Source organism: Merops nubicus, unplaced genomic scaffold (genome assembly GCF_000691845.1).
Source record: "Merops nubicus isolate BGI_N331 unplaced genomic scaffold, ASM69184v1 scaffold21357, whole genome shotgun sequence".
Classification (NCBI taxonomy): domain Eukaryota; kingdom Metazoa; phylum Chordata; class Aves; order Coraciiformes; family Meropidae; genus Merops; species Merops nubicus.
In genome coordinates, this window is record NW_008622557.1 from 33,954 (window position 1) to 50,714 (window position 16,761).

Here is a 16,761-nt window from a genome sequence, read left to right on the forward strand (position 1 = left end):
CCAAACCTTCATTACTCCATTCCACACCTTGACATGTTCAGTTCCAGCATCCACAGAACATCTCTTTGCCCACCAGCAGCTTCCCTGTGGTTTGTGTTTGACTCCTGTGATCTTATCCCAATAGACTATTTACCTCCAGCAGCACCTGCTCAGATCTTGTCCTTCAGGGGTCTGATCCATGAGCCTGACTCCAGCAGAGAGGAGGTGAAGGTGCCACACCCAAGGGGAAGGCAGCACCCGTGGGGGCAGGCAGAGCCTGGTGCACTCACGTGTCCATGCCCATGGGCAGCTGGGATTCCTGGCAGTCCTTACATTAGGAAGATCCTTGTCCAGTATTAACCTCTGCCAGTGAAGTTCTCTGCTGCAGGACAGTTTTACCACAGCCCTGGCTGAGAGTACAGCACAGTGTAACACTTACAAAGGTCTCTGCAGGGCCAGTCAGCTCAGGATCACAAAAGGCAAGTGCTCCATGCAAAATATAGACAACTGAGACAACATAAAAGCTGAGCTGCAGTAACTGAACAATGCTGCACTACTCAGGGAGAGCTGGTATTTCCCTTCTAGAAAAAAAAACAAAAAGTTACATGTATCTCTCAAACCACCACTGCAATCCAGCATTAGGTTTCCTTTGTTTGACTAAAATGAGTAATCCTCTTTGTCAGCAACCACGCCGAGGAAGCTGGAAGGAAATGATTTCACAGAGCACAAGACCCACAGCATAGCTTGAAAGACAAAATATGCAGCATGTTCTGATCCCTCTGATCTTAGCACAGGCCAGGCAGAATGGCTCTGGGAGCTGCACACCCTGCTTCCCAAAGGGTCGCTGACCTCCACCTCTGAGGAGCCTGGCTCAAAGCATGCCTGTGTCTGGTAACAGACCAGTACTAAACTGTTTCTGCCCAGTATGACCCAGTCCATCAGGCTGGAGGAGAAAACAGTCCTGCATTCCCCTGCAGGACAAAACCCACCCTCTTGGTTTCAAAATTTACCACTTTTAGTACATCCACATTCCAGTTCCACGACCTTTACCCAGAAAAACCCTTAAATTTACTGAAATTGATAGAATGTTTATAATTTACACTAATCCCTTTACTGGCTGGGTGCCCAGCTCTGACTGCATGAGTACCATGGTACTTTCCAAATCATCCTGTTCCCAGAAAAGAAGCATCCCAAATCAGAGACCCAACAGGCTGGGATGGATGTTCCAACACGACTCCTCTGCCCCCCCTCTTATGAGAAAGGGCTGGAACAGCATGATACAGTCAGCAAAGCTAAGCTCTTTGTCTTTTAATGGAAAAAGGGCACATTTAAAAGAATTTTCTATAGAAAATAAAGTTTCGAGTCTCCATAATAAATCTTTTTGATTTATAAAACAATAGAGAAAATCTTTTGCACCAGTGCCATTGTAAATACATGTATACAACACAACAAACAGTGGTCAGCTCAGCAGTGCACCCAAAAATACTGTAATGGAGCCCAACCCAGCCTAGTGCTCTCCGAGGCATGCAACAGGGAGGAAACCTCAGCACTGTAAATTGTTCTGCCCTAACTATATCCAGACACAGACAATTTACTGAAAACAAAGTCAAAAAACACAGTTATTTGCCCAGGCTGATGCTGTGCTCTGAGTCTCAGCACAGATCTGGCAGCAGCAGGGGGAATAAGGTCCCACTCTAGAAGCCTTAATGCCACCAACATCCAAGTGTGCTGCATGTGAAGAAATGAAATCCTTCACACTCTTATGCAGTTAGAAATGTTATTTTAATTCTACAAATTTACAAGGAAACAGAACAAAACAAACCCAAAAAAAAAAAAAATAAACAACAAACCCCAGAAACTGTTCTGGGATTGTACTTCAAGTTTTACTTTGTCAAATTTGTAATGATCCTTGGCTGTTCAGGTAAACTCCAGTCCTCTAATGGAATGCAGCAGTTATCCTCCACACCCAGCAAGGGCCTTTGCCTCTGGGATGACATTGGACTTCTCAAAAATAAAACCATCTAGTCCCTCTGACCTGAAGAACAGAACTGGGGCACTCAGAAATCCACTCACATGAACAGTTCTCCTTTTTTTGTTGTTTTGTGGTTTTTGTTTTCTTCTCTTCTGCTTTGACCTTGAGTTTAAAACTTGAGGCTGAAGCCAGGTCCTGCAGCAGACGCTCCTTGGTTGGTGGTGGTCAGATGAAAACCTGTGTCCTTCAGATCATCATCACCCTGTGAAAGCCAATCACAATGCCTTTATCAATAAGAGTCCATGCAGATGCATTTCCCTCTCCACCACACACACACACAAAAATCTAAACACCAACAAAATAACCAAAATATCTCCAGGAGATGAGAAAGGCTGTTTGATTTACTGGTGCCACAGCTCAGGGCATTGCAGAGCAGGATTCATGAGCTTTAAACATTGTTATTTCCAAAGTTAACTCTTCTAAAGGCATCTCAAACATGTTCCTGGTTTCTACAGCTACTTCTGACTGCACATGTGACAGATGAGAAACAAACACTGTTACACAGTGTGCTCACAACTCATCCTGCATCTGATGAAACACAGGCTGTGTACTCCCCATGCCAGTTTTGATACTCTGAAAAAAAACAAGGCTAAACAAACTGTTCAGGCTACTCCAGCTGTTAAATTTGGTACAGTGCCATTTCATCTAGGCTGAGACAGGGAACTAGGACTAAGACACTGATATAATTAAGCTTGTACCATGCCACACTCACAGGGCATCCTTCTGAGCCAGCTTTTATCCAAAATGGACAGCACAGTGCCCAGCCTGGCCTTTTTGAATCCTCCAAATACTGAAAAAGGAGACTGTTTCTATTCACAATATCTGTAATACACTTACCAGGCTTTGGATTTATTTTTTTTTTTCTCCAGAATTCAATTTGTAGCTTTAAAAGCTTAGTTGAAAGTGTAAAATAATGTACACTTTCCAAAGAACAATTGTTCTGCATGGGGATAAAACCAGATGTCATTTCTTTCTCAGATTATGCATTGAAACTGTGATTCTGTGAGTGCCACAGTGAGTGGCCCCACCCTTTGCAAAGGGGCAGAGGGAGGGCTGGGCTCCTAGAGAGGCTGTTCCACACAGGCACAGGTGAGTCTCAGGATCCCAAGCCCCAGAGCTGTTCCAAACTCAGGATCTGGACGTGCCTGAGGACATGAGGAGTGTGTGCCAGCTGCCCTGAGCTGCTGTGCTTACCAGCTGGCTGTATCCAAGGCCCCCCTCGGGGGGGCGTGGGCTGGTGCCACGTTTGACCCTTTGCTGTTCACTTTTTGCTGGCCAGGTGGGAAACATGGAGGGGTCAATAGGCAGGGGAGTCTCTCGGAAATACTCGTGCTTCAAACCATCCTCAGCAGTAATTCTTCTGGCTGGGTAGTATGTCAGAAAGCTGAGAATTTAGGAAGAAAACAGATTTTGGGGGGGGGAGGCAGAAAGAAGAAAAATTTTAGCCCAGAAATGATGAATTCTTCAGAAATGCAATTTGAAAACAAAGAATTTATTACTGGACATGACTGGTGACAGGCTTGCTCTACCACTGATGAGATGGAAACCCATGCTTCCTACAGGAACCTGCAGTTCATGGCACTGCACCTGGAACCACCTCTCAAAAGCAGCTTTTGCAGGGGTCTGTTTACAGACATATAAATCTTTAGACACCTTATAACCTGTGGGCAGTCATATAGCTCAAAAGGGAGCCAGGATGGTTCAACTATATTATTTTACAACGTTGCTTTGTTGTTTTAGAGAGCACAACTGAGATTATACTGATGGACCACAAAATACTGCCACAGAGTGTAACTCAACTGTACAGCCCGTGCTTGTTTTAAACCTTTCACAACACAGAAACATGTTTTACTGCACTATTCATCCTACCAAACAGTATTTGGCCCTATGTAAACACTTCTATATCCAAGGTTTGTACATGTAATTAGTTCCACTGGCTTATATACACTTAATCATGTGTTTCTGCAAGCTATTTTTAGTGGAGACAAGTTCTAAGTAAGATCTGAAACAAACATTTCCATTACTTCATGCCATGAAATTTAAAGGGAATATTAGAGGAGGGAGGAAAACAAAAATCTCTCAATCCATTGTCAACATTTTAAAGAAGAATTCATGGGGATGCAATCAGAATGCACCAGCAGAGCCAGTGAGGAGGACTGCCAGAACAGCAGATGGGACAGAACTTGGAAAATCTAGGACAAAACCCAAGATTGTAATTTTCTTAATTCTTTATGTGAACAGATCTTTATCTGATGTCTAGAAGGTGCTGCATTTTTCCTTTTTTTCAGTCCTAATTTGTCCTAACAAGATCCATCAGCAAACTGCACAACAGCTGACTCACCACACAAACACGAGGTGAATGAGCTGATACTACCACTAAAACACTTTTCCATTTTTCTAGGCTATAGATGTGCAAGAATAGCCTTGGAGTGAGGTTTAACAGCAGCTGTTAAGAGCCTGGTACACCAAAAAGAGCTGTTGTGAGGGTGAAGTTTGTTCACTCTTTGCCGTTCCTTGCAACGCTATTCCTCAAACGCAGCAGCACATTTTGAGGAGGTTCAATGCACCACAATACCAGCAGTGCTGCCCTGAGAGGCCTCTCCCACCCCTGCTTCCCCAGGAGGCACTTACTTGTTCATCAGGTCGAAGCCCTGGTCTGAGAGGAGCGCCCCGAATCGCTTCCGCAGGTTGTTGTAGGGGTACTCGGTGAACGTCATCTTCTTCACTGCTGGCAGCTCGTTGTAACCAGGCCAGATCTTTTCACTCGGGGTACCCAGATCCTGTACATCAAAATCTCTCTTTAATAAACTCATCCTAGAGTGCAACCCTTCCACTTATTCATCGTGGGGCTATAGGAACTGATAAGTAGCCAGAGGAAACAGACAAAGCCCAAATCGTGGTCTCAGCCTGCTCTGAGCAGTGTGAACCAGGAACCAGAGCTATGAGCCTTTCATTAAGGCTGAATCTCTCAGAACAAGCACTTTGAATTTCTTACTACTCTAAGATGCCTGTGTCTAAAACCAGTCCGTTAGAACCCAAAGGTGTTAAAAACTTTACCTTAAAGACTTTGTTAATCTGGTCGATCTCTGACTTCCCTGGAAACAGCGGTTTCTGCGTTAACAGCTCTCCAAATATACACCCGACAGACCACATGTCTATGGCTGTCGAATATTCCTGGAAAGAAGGAATTTATTATGCCTTATAAAACCCAGAACATGCTTTCACTGAGTTGGGGTGGGGGTGGTTTTGGTGTGGGGTTTCACTTGGAGGTTTTAGGTTTGTTTTAGGGCTTCTACCACTCCGAAGCGAACACGAGCAGCCCGATACCCACAGCACAGGTCTCAGCTGTACTCCTTTAAAAGTTAAAATTACTGTGAATTATGAGCAACAGCCACCTACACAAACACTTCAGGATGAAACGTGGAAGCCTCCACGACCCTGTCTTTCTTTGCTGCTCACAAGCAGTGTCAGAGCCAGGGAAGCATTCCCACTTGCACTCTCAGCCTTAGCCCCTGGTTTGCCACCTCAGGCTGTGGGCACAAAGCCTGCTCTCCACGGTGCACCTCTTCCCTTAAATGCAGCCACTTTCCCTCCTACAAAACCATTTCTGAACAACAGCACAGGGCTTCTTTTACTTTTGCACCCCTTTTTTTGGTGGTAGTGCAGTATTTTTTTCTTGCATGGTTCACTGAAGCCCTAAGGACCCTGCTGATTTCACCCACATTTCAGACAGGGAACAGGTCCTCAGTGAGGGGAACTGCCAGAATGGTGCCAGCACCCTTGGGTGGCACACACTTTGGACTAAGGTTAAAAAAAACACCAAAAAAAACCTCAAAACAGCTGCCTAAGATGACAGTGGCAGTTTGCACCAATCTGTGAGATATCCAGCAGCAGTACCACGTCAGCATTCTAAAGGAGAAAAACTTCATCTGTCACCCACCCACCTTCTGCCTGTGGAAGGAGGAACCTTTTTAGCTGTGTCACCAGGAAAAATAATACTAAAGGTTCAGAGTTTCCACCTCTACATCAACAAAAAGAATCAAGCATACTCATACTTTGCTCATAAATTCTAAAATAAATTTAGCCTGGAAAGTCATTCCTTTAGCAGCCAGAGGAAGGAGGAGGAACATACCTTAGCTCCAAGCAACAGCTCTGGAGCCCTGTACCAAAGTGTCACCACCACTGGTGTGTAGGGCTTCAGTGGAGATCCATATTCTCGAGCTAGCCCAAAATCTCCAACCTAAATGAAAATGGGTCATCAGTATTTCCAGCATGGTCATACCCTGTACTATCAGTGCCAGTGTGTGTTGGCCACGTTGGCTATTGCATGGCTCCCAGCCTCCAAAAACAGCCACATGGAACACACTGTTTCCCATGAGCTTTGTCTTTTTCCATTGAAGGGAAAAAACATCTTTCCCTTCCTGAGGCCAAATAAGCCTTCCTGTTATTGCTCACCTCGACAGAAAGCTTACAGGGCAGGGGAAAACAAAACCAAAACAACAACAAATGCTGACTTCAATTCTGCAAGCAAGAAAAAAATTCCAAGTCCAGCTTTCCTGAGAGAGGGAAAGGCTTAACAGCAACCACTGTGCCATGTAAATGATGGCAATATACAACTGGCATCTAAGGTTTAGAAGTAAAAATTGAAATGTTATGTCCTGACCTCCTTAGAATCACAGAATCATTAAGGCCAGAAAAGACCTCTAAGATCAAGTCCAACCATCTACTGCTTTTCTGTTAGATTCTTCTCCAGATTTTTCAGTCTATTTAATAGTGAGTTCACTCCTCTGCAACAGTACATTTTACAAACCACATCTCCTGCCTCTGAAAGATCAATGCAAAACATTCTACCCAGCTGTTGACATAGCCACAATGCAGTGTAGTTCTGCAACACAGGTTCTCTCATAAACGTGTCCTATTTCATGTAATTCTTACTTTCAGAATGCCTGAATGGCTGAGCAACAGGTTGGAGGTTTTCAGGTCTCGGTGGAGTATCCAGTTGTCGTGCAGATGCTTGACTCCTCTCAGTAACTGAATCATCAAGGTCTTCACTTCACCTGAAATGAGAAAAAGAAACCAAATGCATTTAAGAGGATAAATCTACCTTGAGTTTTTGATCTTTTTTTTTGAGAATGGGGCATAATGTAGAAAGGTGTGTCAAGTTAAAAACACAGGGTGGACTGCACCATAAAAACGTCACAGAACAAGCACAGTTAAACCCACAGAGCTGCCAATAAAGCCAAAGTAACCTGGATAGCTGGAATGCACCCAAATAATGCTCAGAAATTAATACCTCTCAAAAACATAGGAAGTGGCCAAAATTAAACCCCAGGGCTCTTTTCCAGTTTAGCCCAGGCAAACTCCCTCCATTTCACACCTGAAGCCCCAGTTCACCCCGAGCACACAAACTGGACTCTCCAGCCAAATGCCACCCTGAAGATCAGCACTCCCAGCCCAGGATCCTGCCTTAACCTGTGTCAGGAGAACCAGACCAAGCAGAAAAAGCAGCAAAGCCTCTGTTCCATAGAGGACATTCCAAGGCAGCACACGTCACTGCACAAAGCCAGTTCCCTGATGTCAGCACAGCCCAAAGACACTGAGGTTTGTGTTGGCCACTTGTCCCAGTTTGAGAATTACAGGAGACTACAGCAAAGAGTACCTGGCAGAAATGGCTGCTTCATGGTTTCCATCAGACTCTTGAGGTCGTGTTCTACATAGTTCATCACAATATAGATTTTATCCATATTACTACCTACAACAATTTCCTAAAACACAGAAACAAATGATCAAAACAAGCAGACAGTATTTAAACAGCATGCAAAAGTTTTAGGAATTTACTGTTGAGAGGATAAACGGAACCTGCTATTAGTGAAATCCACAGAAAATCTATTTTTCTGTTGAAAAAAAAAAAAAGCCCAGCTCATTTCTGCAAAAGATCAGATTATGTAGAGACCATAATGTCTGTATAGTCTTACAGATAACACACAACTGTTAACAGAAACAGGCTCTGCTACAAGTACCACCATTTTTATAAAGCATTTTAATAGCCAAGAAGTAATATTTCAAGAATAAAAATACTTTTGATAGTGAAGATTGTGGACTTACTCTGACAGTGACAATATTGAGATGCTGTGCTTTCAGAATGGTGTTTATTTCCCTCAGAGAAGTGATGGGAAAGCCTTCCTTCTCCTTTTCCATTTTCAGTCGCTTCAGAGCCACGATTTCATCTGTGAAGAAAAGAGAATTATTAGCTGCAGATTTCCCATCACACAGCTAATAAAATGCACATTAAGATGTCCCTCAGTGTTCTGTCACTGGAGGAGGAACATATAATAACATAGGAAAGCCAAAATTCCTCCAGGGGCTTGCCAATACAAATCAGATAAGCAAAGAGGTTTGAGTTTTAGAAACATAAATACACTTGTATACACCAGAAGTGCTTTTTGAGAGCTTTAAAAATTAAGAGTGCAAATTTCTACAAGATACTGCAGTGTTCAGCCACTGCACATCAACAGCTGCTGTCAAGAGTTCTCCAGCCAGTCATGCACTTACAGTGACGCCTGGTGGAACAGTTACAGCCCATTTTGAAAGCTTCCACCCTGGTAACCACCTACAGCAGCTCTACAGCCAGCAATAACTGTCTTTCCAGCCACAAACTGAAAACAGACTATTCTTCCAAAAGTATTTTAGACAGATTTTGTTAAGGAAGGAGAAATGCAGAACTGTTCATTTGCATGAAACTGCAGCCCTAAGTATCATGGAGATAAGAACAGGAGATAAGAAGTTATACTCACCAGTCTTCTTGTCTTTTGCTCTGTACACTACACCGTATGTTCCTTCTTCAATCCTGTTCAAACACTGAAATTCCTCCACGCTACGACACCCCTGAAAACACAGACAGGCACCTTTACACCTCCAGCATCTGGGGTGGGCTTTGCTTGGGTTTTTTTTTCCAGAAGACGTACAGGAAACTTCAGCAGGTTCCAGGGACAGTCAAAATTTACCAAAAGAATTCACCAATACGGCCATGCCATGGGAGAAATCTATCTTTGGTATTTATTTTTACTTGGATCTCTAAAGGAATCCTGGACAGAGTCTGTGTTTTAGTTCATAAACTAAATCAGTGGGTCTTCAGTCAGTCACTTTTGCACAGAATAAACTGAGATATCTGCCAAAGTGGCCAAGGTGGCAACTCAGCACCTTAGACTGATGCCCTTCACATAGTTCAGTTAATAAAAATACACTTTCATATTTCTACACTTTGCTATTGGCTACAAAAAGAATAACAACGCTGCTCTCTCACAGGTTTCTCTTCTCAGATAGTCATAACAAGATATCAAACTATCAAATGTATTACTACATTCTTATCTCTGTCTAGAAGTTATTTCATTTCTGTTTCATGTATAATTTTTTCTGTGTCTTTCACACAGAAATGTGCATTTTGTGATGCTGAGTCAGCAAGGCAGGTTCTGCCTGTAAACTCTCACACACAAATGTGCTTAGGATGTTCACAAAGCAGCCAAGGAAATCCACCTGCCTATGATACCACCCAGCACCTTTACCTGAAGTGCAGGAAGATACTTGGGAAGCTCCTGCTTGGGCTCGATGGGGGAGGAAGCTGGTGAGTCAGGAATGTAGTCCCCCTCTGTCATGGCATTGGAGTGAGGGCTGCTCTCCCCCACCTCCTCCTCCTCCAGCTCGCTTCCTGCCGAATCGCGGTCAAACCTCGACTCTGTAACTTTAAAAGTCAGAATCAGTGGTGGAAAGAGGGAGATGTTTGGAGCAATTCCTTCAGATTTAGACAAACAGGGGCAGTGCAACACTGACCACTGCACACAACAGGCGTGCAACACGTAGCTTAGTTACTGTACCAATAAGGATCAATGAGAAGCCAAATTTCTCCTCTTTGCAGAGATGCTTTCAAGAACTCATTTACAGTTGTGTACAGACAATTTCCAGTGGTAAATAAAGGATGTCAAAAATAACTCTTTACTAAAAAAATTGAAAAAGAAAGATGACCAGTATATCTGTTTGCAAAGTTTTTTTCATGGGAGGACAGGGCAAGAGACTCAAAATGAAAAAGAAGGAAGCATGAGCTCATTAGACTATGATCTGCTTTCCTCTGAGCACAGACCTTGAAGAGAGTTCAGGGAATTTCTGATTCTGATGTCAGAATGGCCCCGAAATGCCAAATACACTATGATTTAGATGGTGGCAAAGCTACAAAAAGAAATCCATTTAAATTATTATTCTCAAGTATTCATCCAAACCCTTCTTCAAACAGACAGTATTTGCATTGTACCAACTGGGATGTGGTTTCCATTCTCCCGTTCCTCCTCTTCACTCATTTCTTCTTCGCTCACCTCTTCTGCAAAACACAATTTTAACAACTCAACAGCCCTGTAGTTCCCCCCGTGGCAGATCAGTGCTGAAATGCTCTCCTAGCCCACCAGGCTTTCTTCACTCTCTAGTTAGTGACCTCATACTTCTGTTTCCCTTGGAAAACAAATGCTTTCCTAAAGCCCCACAGAACTGCACCTTTCAGCTTCCAACAGAGAATACAATCCCTACCAATTGTCTGGAAATTTGGGGATGGGGGCAGGTGAATTAAATTAACTCAGGAAATAGGTATTTGCTTATTAAATGTTATTGATTAAAACAATACCCAGCCATCAGCACATATTTTTGGGGCTTGTCTTTACTAATTAATTACAAGAACACACATAAGTAGATTGGTTCACCACATCTTTTCTTATGATGGCATAAAAAAAAATACCCAGCCATCAGCACATGTTTTTGAGGCCTGTCTTTACAAATTAATTACAAGAACACATGTAAGCAGATTGGTTCACTACATCTTTTCTTATGATGGCATAAAAAAAAAAAAAAAAATCTGCAATTTGCAACTAAAGATGATTCAAAACGAGAGAGACAGTTTTATTTCACCACCCCCAAAATAAGCACAGAATTGTTCTCTACAGAATATTTATGTTACAAAATTAAACTGCCAGCCTTGCACCATTTAGGAAGACAAAAATGGCTTTCAGTTGCCTAGTCTGGCTTCTTGACAAGTAATTGGTATTACCTCTATAGAAAAGGACAGAATATGACTTGTACTTGGTATTTTTTTTCTTTTTAGTTATCTTGACCTGTGAGGTCTCAGCCTATCCTAGACTGAGAGAAAAGGAAAATGTTCAAATAAAATAACACAAAATGAGAGACAGAAACTCATACCACACCATTCTAGGACCTGCTTTGTGTTACTCACCAGCTGACTGCTCAGACACTTCCTCAGAATTGCTTCCTGTTTCCTCCTCCTCCTCCTCTTCCTCTCCCTCTTCCTCAGAACCTTCACTGCTAGATTCTTCCTCCTCTTCTTCTGAGCCTGACCCAGATTCTGTTCAGGAATAATCACACATGATTAAGTAGGCACATGCTCTAACAACAACATTTCCTCACCAGAGTCCTGCACAATTAATGACATCTGCTAAAGTGCATTTACTCACCTGATGAAGACTCTGCTGAGCTGGTTTTTCTCTCGCTGTCACTGATATCTTGCAAGTCTGAAAGAGGGTCTCTCTCCTCTGGTTTCTCTTCTTTTACTGCTGAGATCATAAAAATTAAAAAGAGTGCTGACTGAGTATTGCTTCTGCTTCCAAGACCCCAAATCCCCAGGTAACTGCTTTACTTCCTCTGGCCACTGAACTGATGCTGAACATTCTGTAGTGGAAATACAACAGAGCACTACAAAATAATCCACTCTGCTCAACAGACAAACAGCTTTTCTGGATTGCAGTGGTGCAGGATCAACAGCCAAACATGGGGAATGCTGACCTCTGGTTTTTTAAACATGATATATGCCCAAGCCTCTCTAAAATAAATTTAAAAATAAATATAAAAAAAGTAACATGGCAACAAGTATCAGCACAACACAGTCTCACTAACGTGTGTACATACAGCCATTGCTATTCTAATGCAGTCCCTCTGGAACACTGTGAACAGCATGTGGTGAGTAACTGTTGATCAGTTAGGCAGCAGCTTCCAAGCACTTGCTGCCTGCCTCCACCTGGGACTCCAGCCATGACACTCTGCAGTCAGCTCCCTTGAAATAGTTATGACTTGTACAGCCACACACGTTAACGAGGCAGACACAGAGCTTTTCTTATTAACCACACCCTTTTATGTCCATTGTGAAAGTCCTCTACTCACAGTCAGGATCTTCCAGGCATAGGGACAACCATTTTCTGGCTTAGAGAACAAAACTCACCATCTAACCAGAATACTGCAGAATGTTACAGAATACTTACTACCATAAGCATTTCTTTTCTTCTACAAGATGGCAATATCAGTGATGCTTAAGCTATATGGATCCCTGCAGGGTAACTTTAAGGTAGCTAAGTTCCTAACAACTGGAGCTAGCAGTGTAAACAATCTCCTTTTAATCTGCAAGGTTAATAACCTACAAAATTTTTAAAATTCAGCCAACTGCTTCTTTCATCGTTGAATGCAGTAACTCACTTTGAAACTTTTAAAATTACTGCTCCTACTGCTAAAAAGGAAAGATTCATTCAATTTGTCACTTGCACAATTACCTGCAGGACCAGCACTGCTTTATAAAACAGTCCATACACACTCATGAGCACTCCAGAGCTATGGCACCGTGGCTGAAGTGGACAACACTTTGAACAGAGTACCAGGGATAAAGGTTCACTGCTAAAAATGAAACACTGCCCCAGAACAGCTCCTGCTAGCCCCCAGGCAAAGACATTGTAAAGTGGCAAATGCTACCTGGTTTCCTGCTATCTCCTTGCTCAAGCTTGTCTCTCTGCTGTCGTAATGGGCTGCGACTCCAGGGTCTCATTTTTACTTTGTCTCCATATTCTTCCCTCACTGTTCTATGGTGTGCAGAAACTAGTGAAAACAAAACCGGAAGACATTGTTACAGCTCCCTGCCCTAATTAGGACACTCCTGTCTGCTGCCACCACCTCTTTCCATTCTTCTTCACCAACTAAAGGGTAATGGGAGGAGTGGAAGTGGAAGCTAACTGTATCTAGGAGAAAAAAGGACTAGGATTTACCTCACACACAGTAAGATATGGGTTTGTAGTACTTAGAGAAAGGTGCTGCCATACTTGGGAAACAGAAGCAAGATGTGCTCTATGCTGCACAGTAAACACCCTAAAACTAAGGCATTAATGCCAGAGAGAGAAGTGGACAGACTAGGAAGGTACATAAAAGAATAAAACCAGCTGAGGTTTAGAAGGAGCTGACAGAACATTTAGAGCAATAAGGATAACTGACATGAAAGGCCAGACAGATTAAGCAGTGTCAGTGTAGATACCCAGCACAGAACAGAGCTATTTAGTATGAGCTGAACCAGAGAGAACAGCAATAAATATGGCTGCTTCTGCTACTCTTGAACAATCCTCATCACTTGATCACAGGAATGGGCTCTGTTTTTTACCTCTGACAGCTGGGACAAAGAACAACCCTCTAATCAACAATGATGAGCTTAGATTGCAAGGATCTGACATGTTATGCCAAGTGAGGGTTCGGGTGTACAAGTTGAACTGCTTGGCTACCAGATCTTCCCCACTTGACTCCCACTACAGCCTTTTCCATGGTTGGAGAGTACTTGCATGATCTCTCTCCCTGCCTCAGCAATTTATTCCCCCAAATCCTTAAAACACTTCATTCTGAGACTTCAATCTCTGTTAAATTGAGTTAGACTCAGCCAGAGCTCAGAAGCGACTGGGATCACGACGGGCACACATGCACACACAGAGACAGTGCCAGCTACACAAAGCTGCTTCTGTAGGAAACCAGACTAACAGAGAGGCAGAAGACAACTTGCTAATCAATATGCTGTGACATTAAGGCAGTTGAATTGCTTCATTTCCCCATATAGAATTCAACAGATTCCCCTCCCCCTTGCAGAAGGCTCCTGTGCTTTAGTTTTTTTTAATCCCTGGCACTGACCCAAGAACCAAACGCCTTCTAAAGCCCTGTGCCACCACTCTCAGCAGACAGGAGGCCCAGACAGCATTTCTGCAGAGACAGTTACCTTCCCTCCTGGCCTCCCTCTCCTTACGCCTCTCCTCAGCTCGCCTCTCTCGCTCTTTCTGCTCCCTTTGCTCTTTTTGCTGCTCTCTGATTTTCCTCTCTCGTTCTCGCTCCAGTTGCTCCAGACGATCTCTAAGAAAATAAATATTTTTGTTAGGTTCACAGCTTATCAAGTAAAGAACAGCTGCTCAGCTGGGACTGACTACAGGGCCATTCAGTTTCGTTAGCAGCAATCCCACTGATTGCAGGGCAGGCAAAAACAGACCCAGCTTTTCAGCTGCTCCTTTAAAAACAGTGTTTCAAAGACAAAGACCAGGAGCTCTAAAACAATCTTCTGCCCCCTCACCAGGATTTACACAAGAATAAACAAGTTCAGTTAATAAACTCCCTAATACTATGCCAATCTGCTTAATTTTTTTTTTTTCATCATAGCAAAACACTGGCAACAAATTGACCTTGAAACATCTGTTGCAACAAAGCCACTTCTAAAGGTAATCAAAGCCAAGGAGATATTTCATCAGACAACACATCCACAGAACACAGCACTGCCATCACACCTTACAAGTTTTTGCTCTGAGTTTTTTTTGTCATTTCAAAACAACGAAAGGTTAGAGGTAGAGGAGAAAGGTGTAATCTCTTTGTTGGTTTGCCACAAGGGAGGGAGGGACGGGTGTACCTCTCCCTCCTGGAATGCTCCCTTGCCATTTCTCTCCGTTTCTGTCTCTCCCACTCACGACGGGCTTTATCCTGCTCTTCTCTATGCCTCTTCCTACGCTCATGCTCCCGTTCTTTCTCTTTCACTCTGGCATGTTTCCCTAAACAAACAGAAATCAATTTTGGAGTGTTACTAGTCAAAATATTTAGCGCTCCTATTTTTTAAAAAGCAAAACTAGAAAGGATGAAACTTGTGGTGACCTCTTTTCATGTACTCTTGTTATTTTCTTAATGGAAAAATCCTGAGCTGAAGGCGTGTTGGAAAAATAAAAGTGTAACATCTTGCACAAATGCTTCCATTAAAAACAGGAAAAGCCTGGTAGTAGCAGGAATAGAACATAAATGTTTCTAGAAAGGGTATTTTTTCCTTTATAGTCAGGTATACAGATCATAGCTCAGCCCACTCACTCAGCAAAGCCAGAAAGAAGTTTAACAGACTCCAAAGTGTAAAAGTAGGTTTTATATTCCTGTCCCAAAGTGATTGCTGTCCTCTGAAAACACATACATACCCCTGTCATTGCCATAAGGGCATTCAACGTAACTGAAGAAATAACACACGTTTAAACTCCTTTGTCTTATCCACCTGACACGTTTCCTCCAGTTTGCAGTAACTGTTATTTCCACCCCACAGTGTGCCAGCTCAGTTCCCCCCGGGGCAGCTGCCAGGATGTGCCCAGGTGCAGCAGTTACCACCTTCTGCTGAGTGGCTGCGATGTCGCCGCTTCTCTTTCCTCTTCTCGTCCTTCCTGTGATGGGTTTTCTCCTTCCGTGACATCTGCTGTGGGGGTTTAATAGCCAAGGAATCATCTTCTTCACCTCTAAAACACAGGAGAAATTAATAAACTGGGGAAGGTTACGTGGAACTGTGTGTTACTTCCTCCTTTCTCCATTTTGAAAAAAACGATTTTATTTCTACTTCATTAATTTATATTAAAGTTCATTTCTGTAATACCTCTGGACCAGTAATTCTAAAGGCTAATTTGAGCAACTCTTCCTAAAATAACCTTATTCTTTTTATTCTTACCTGTCTTCCATAGAGTCTTCTCTCCTGTAAGGTGAATTTCTGATTGTTATTTCCATCCGATGATCCCTCAGCTCCCCCTCTTCCAGAGAGTCCCGCTTTGAATCCCTGTCATCTGACTGCAAGGGGAACACCAGAAAAACCCAACTGCAATGGACTGTTATGTCACAAAATGAAAACAAAGTAAATAATACTCATTTCTGGCTGAAAAGCCTTCTCAGCTGGTCACACCAGTACCGTACACTGACTTATGAAGCAGATGTGTCCTCGCTGTAAGCAGAGGAATGCAGTTTGCTTCCAATTATAGCTGAACTGCTGTAAGCTCCATGTAATTAAAACTAATTACATTAGTGATTAACGTAGTGTGATTAAGGAGAATTGCACTATTGTGATTTTTTTCCAAAAGAATGTTATTTTGTGGATATTGTACAAAACCAAATAGTGATGTAAAATCTATTCAGAAACAATTACTTAAACCCTTTCTTCTATAAGATCTTTGAAAGCTTGTTACTTGAACAGCAATCATAGGAATTTCTTTACCTTTTCTAACCAGTAGCTATAAAACAAAGCACAATATACAAACATAAGGACAACAAGATCTTAGAAAAGCATCATATTTTTGTTAAACTTTAGAATTAGTGAACACACAGAGTAATTCTGCTGACAGGGGAAGAGGCCTCGTTCTCACCAGGCAATGAGGCCACAGGCACTGAAGCTCCTCAGGTGCCATCAGAAATGTTTATATACCAAACAGTAACTTACATTTTTCATACGTTTTATCTCTGCCTTCTCTTCCTGCTCCTTCCTTCGTTTTTTTTCCTGAAGAATTTCATCTAAAGTTTTCACTTTCCAAGAATCCTTTTCATCACCCATTTGAGTTCGAAAAAAAAAAAAAACTCTGAAAAAAACACAAGACAAACCAGGACAGGCATGAACCCCACAGAAACCTCAC

General features: G+C 42.7%; 1 protein-coding gene across 5 annotated transcripts; it reads right to left on the bottom strand.

The window, feature by feature from the left end:
- Positions 1–2,108: 2,108 nt before the first annotated feature.
- On the bottom strand, positions 2,109–16,682 carry LOC103777293 (cyclin-dependent kinase 11B). 5 transcript variants are annotated; one of them, XM_008944843.1, is made up of 20 exons: positions 16,572–16,682; positions 15,813–15,928; positions 15,511–15,606; positions 15,068–15,069; positions 14,751–14,889; positions 14,076–14,206; positions 12,800–12,922; positions 11,518–11,613; positions 11,280–11,408; positions 10,314–10,379; positions 9,574–9,749; positions 8,806–8,896; positions 8,117–8,238; positions 7,671–7,776; positions 6,947–7,068; positions 6,144–6,251; positions 5,069–5,185; positions 4,643–4,791; positions 3,206–3,395; positions 2,109–2,213 (listed from the first exon to the last, which is right to left on the bottom strand). In XM_008944843.1, the coding sequence occupies exons 1-20, from the start codon at positions 16,680–16,682 to the stop codon at positions 2,121–2,123; spliced, it is 2,283 nt and encodes a 760-aa protein (XP_008943091.1). In that variant the 3' UTR covers positions 2,109–2,120. The 5 variants fall into 5 exon arrangements, with proteins under 5 accessions (XP_008943091.1, XP_008943092.1, XP_008943090.1 ...); XM_008944844.1 differs by lacking the exon at positions 15,068–15,069 and having other exon boundaries at positions 14,751–14,883; positions 15,503–15,606; XM_008944842.1 differs by lacking the exon at positions 15,068–15,069 and having other exon boundaries at positions 15,479–15,606.
- Between the last annotated feature and the right edge of the window lie 79 nt (positions 16,683–16,761).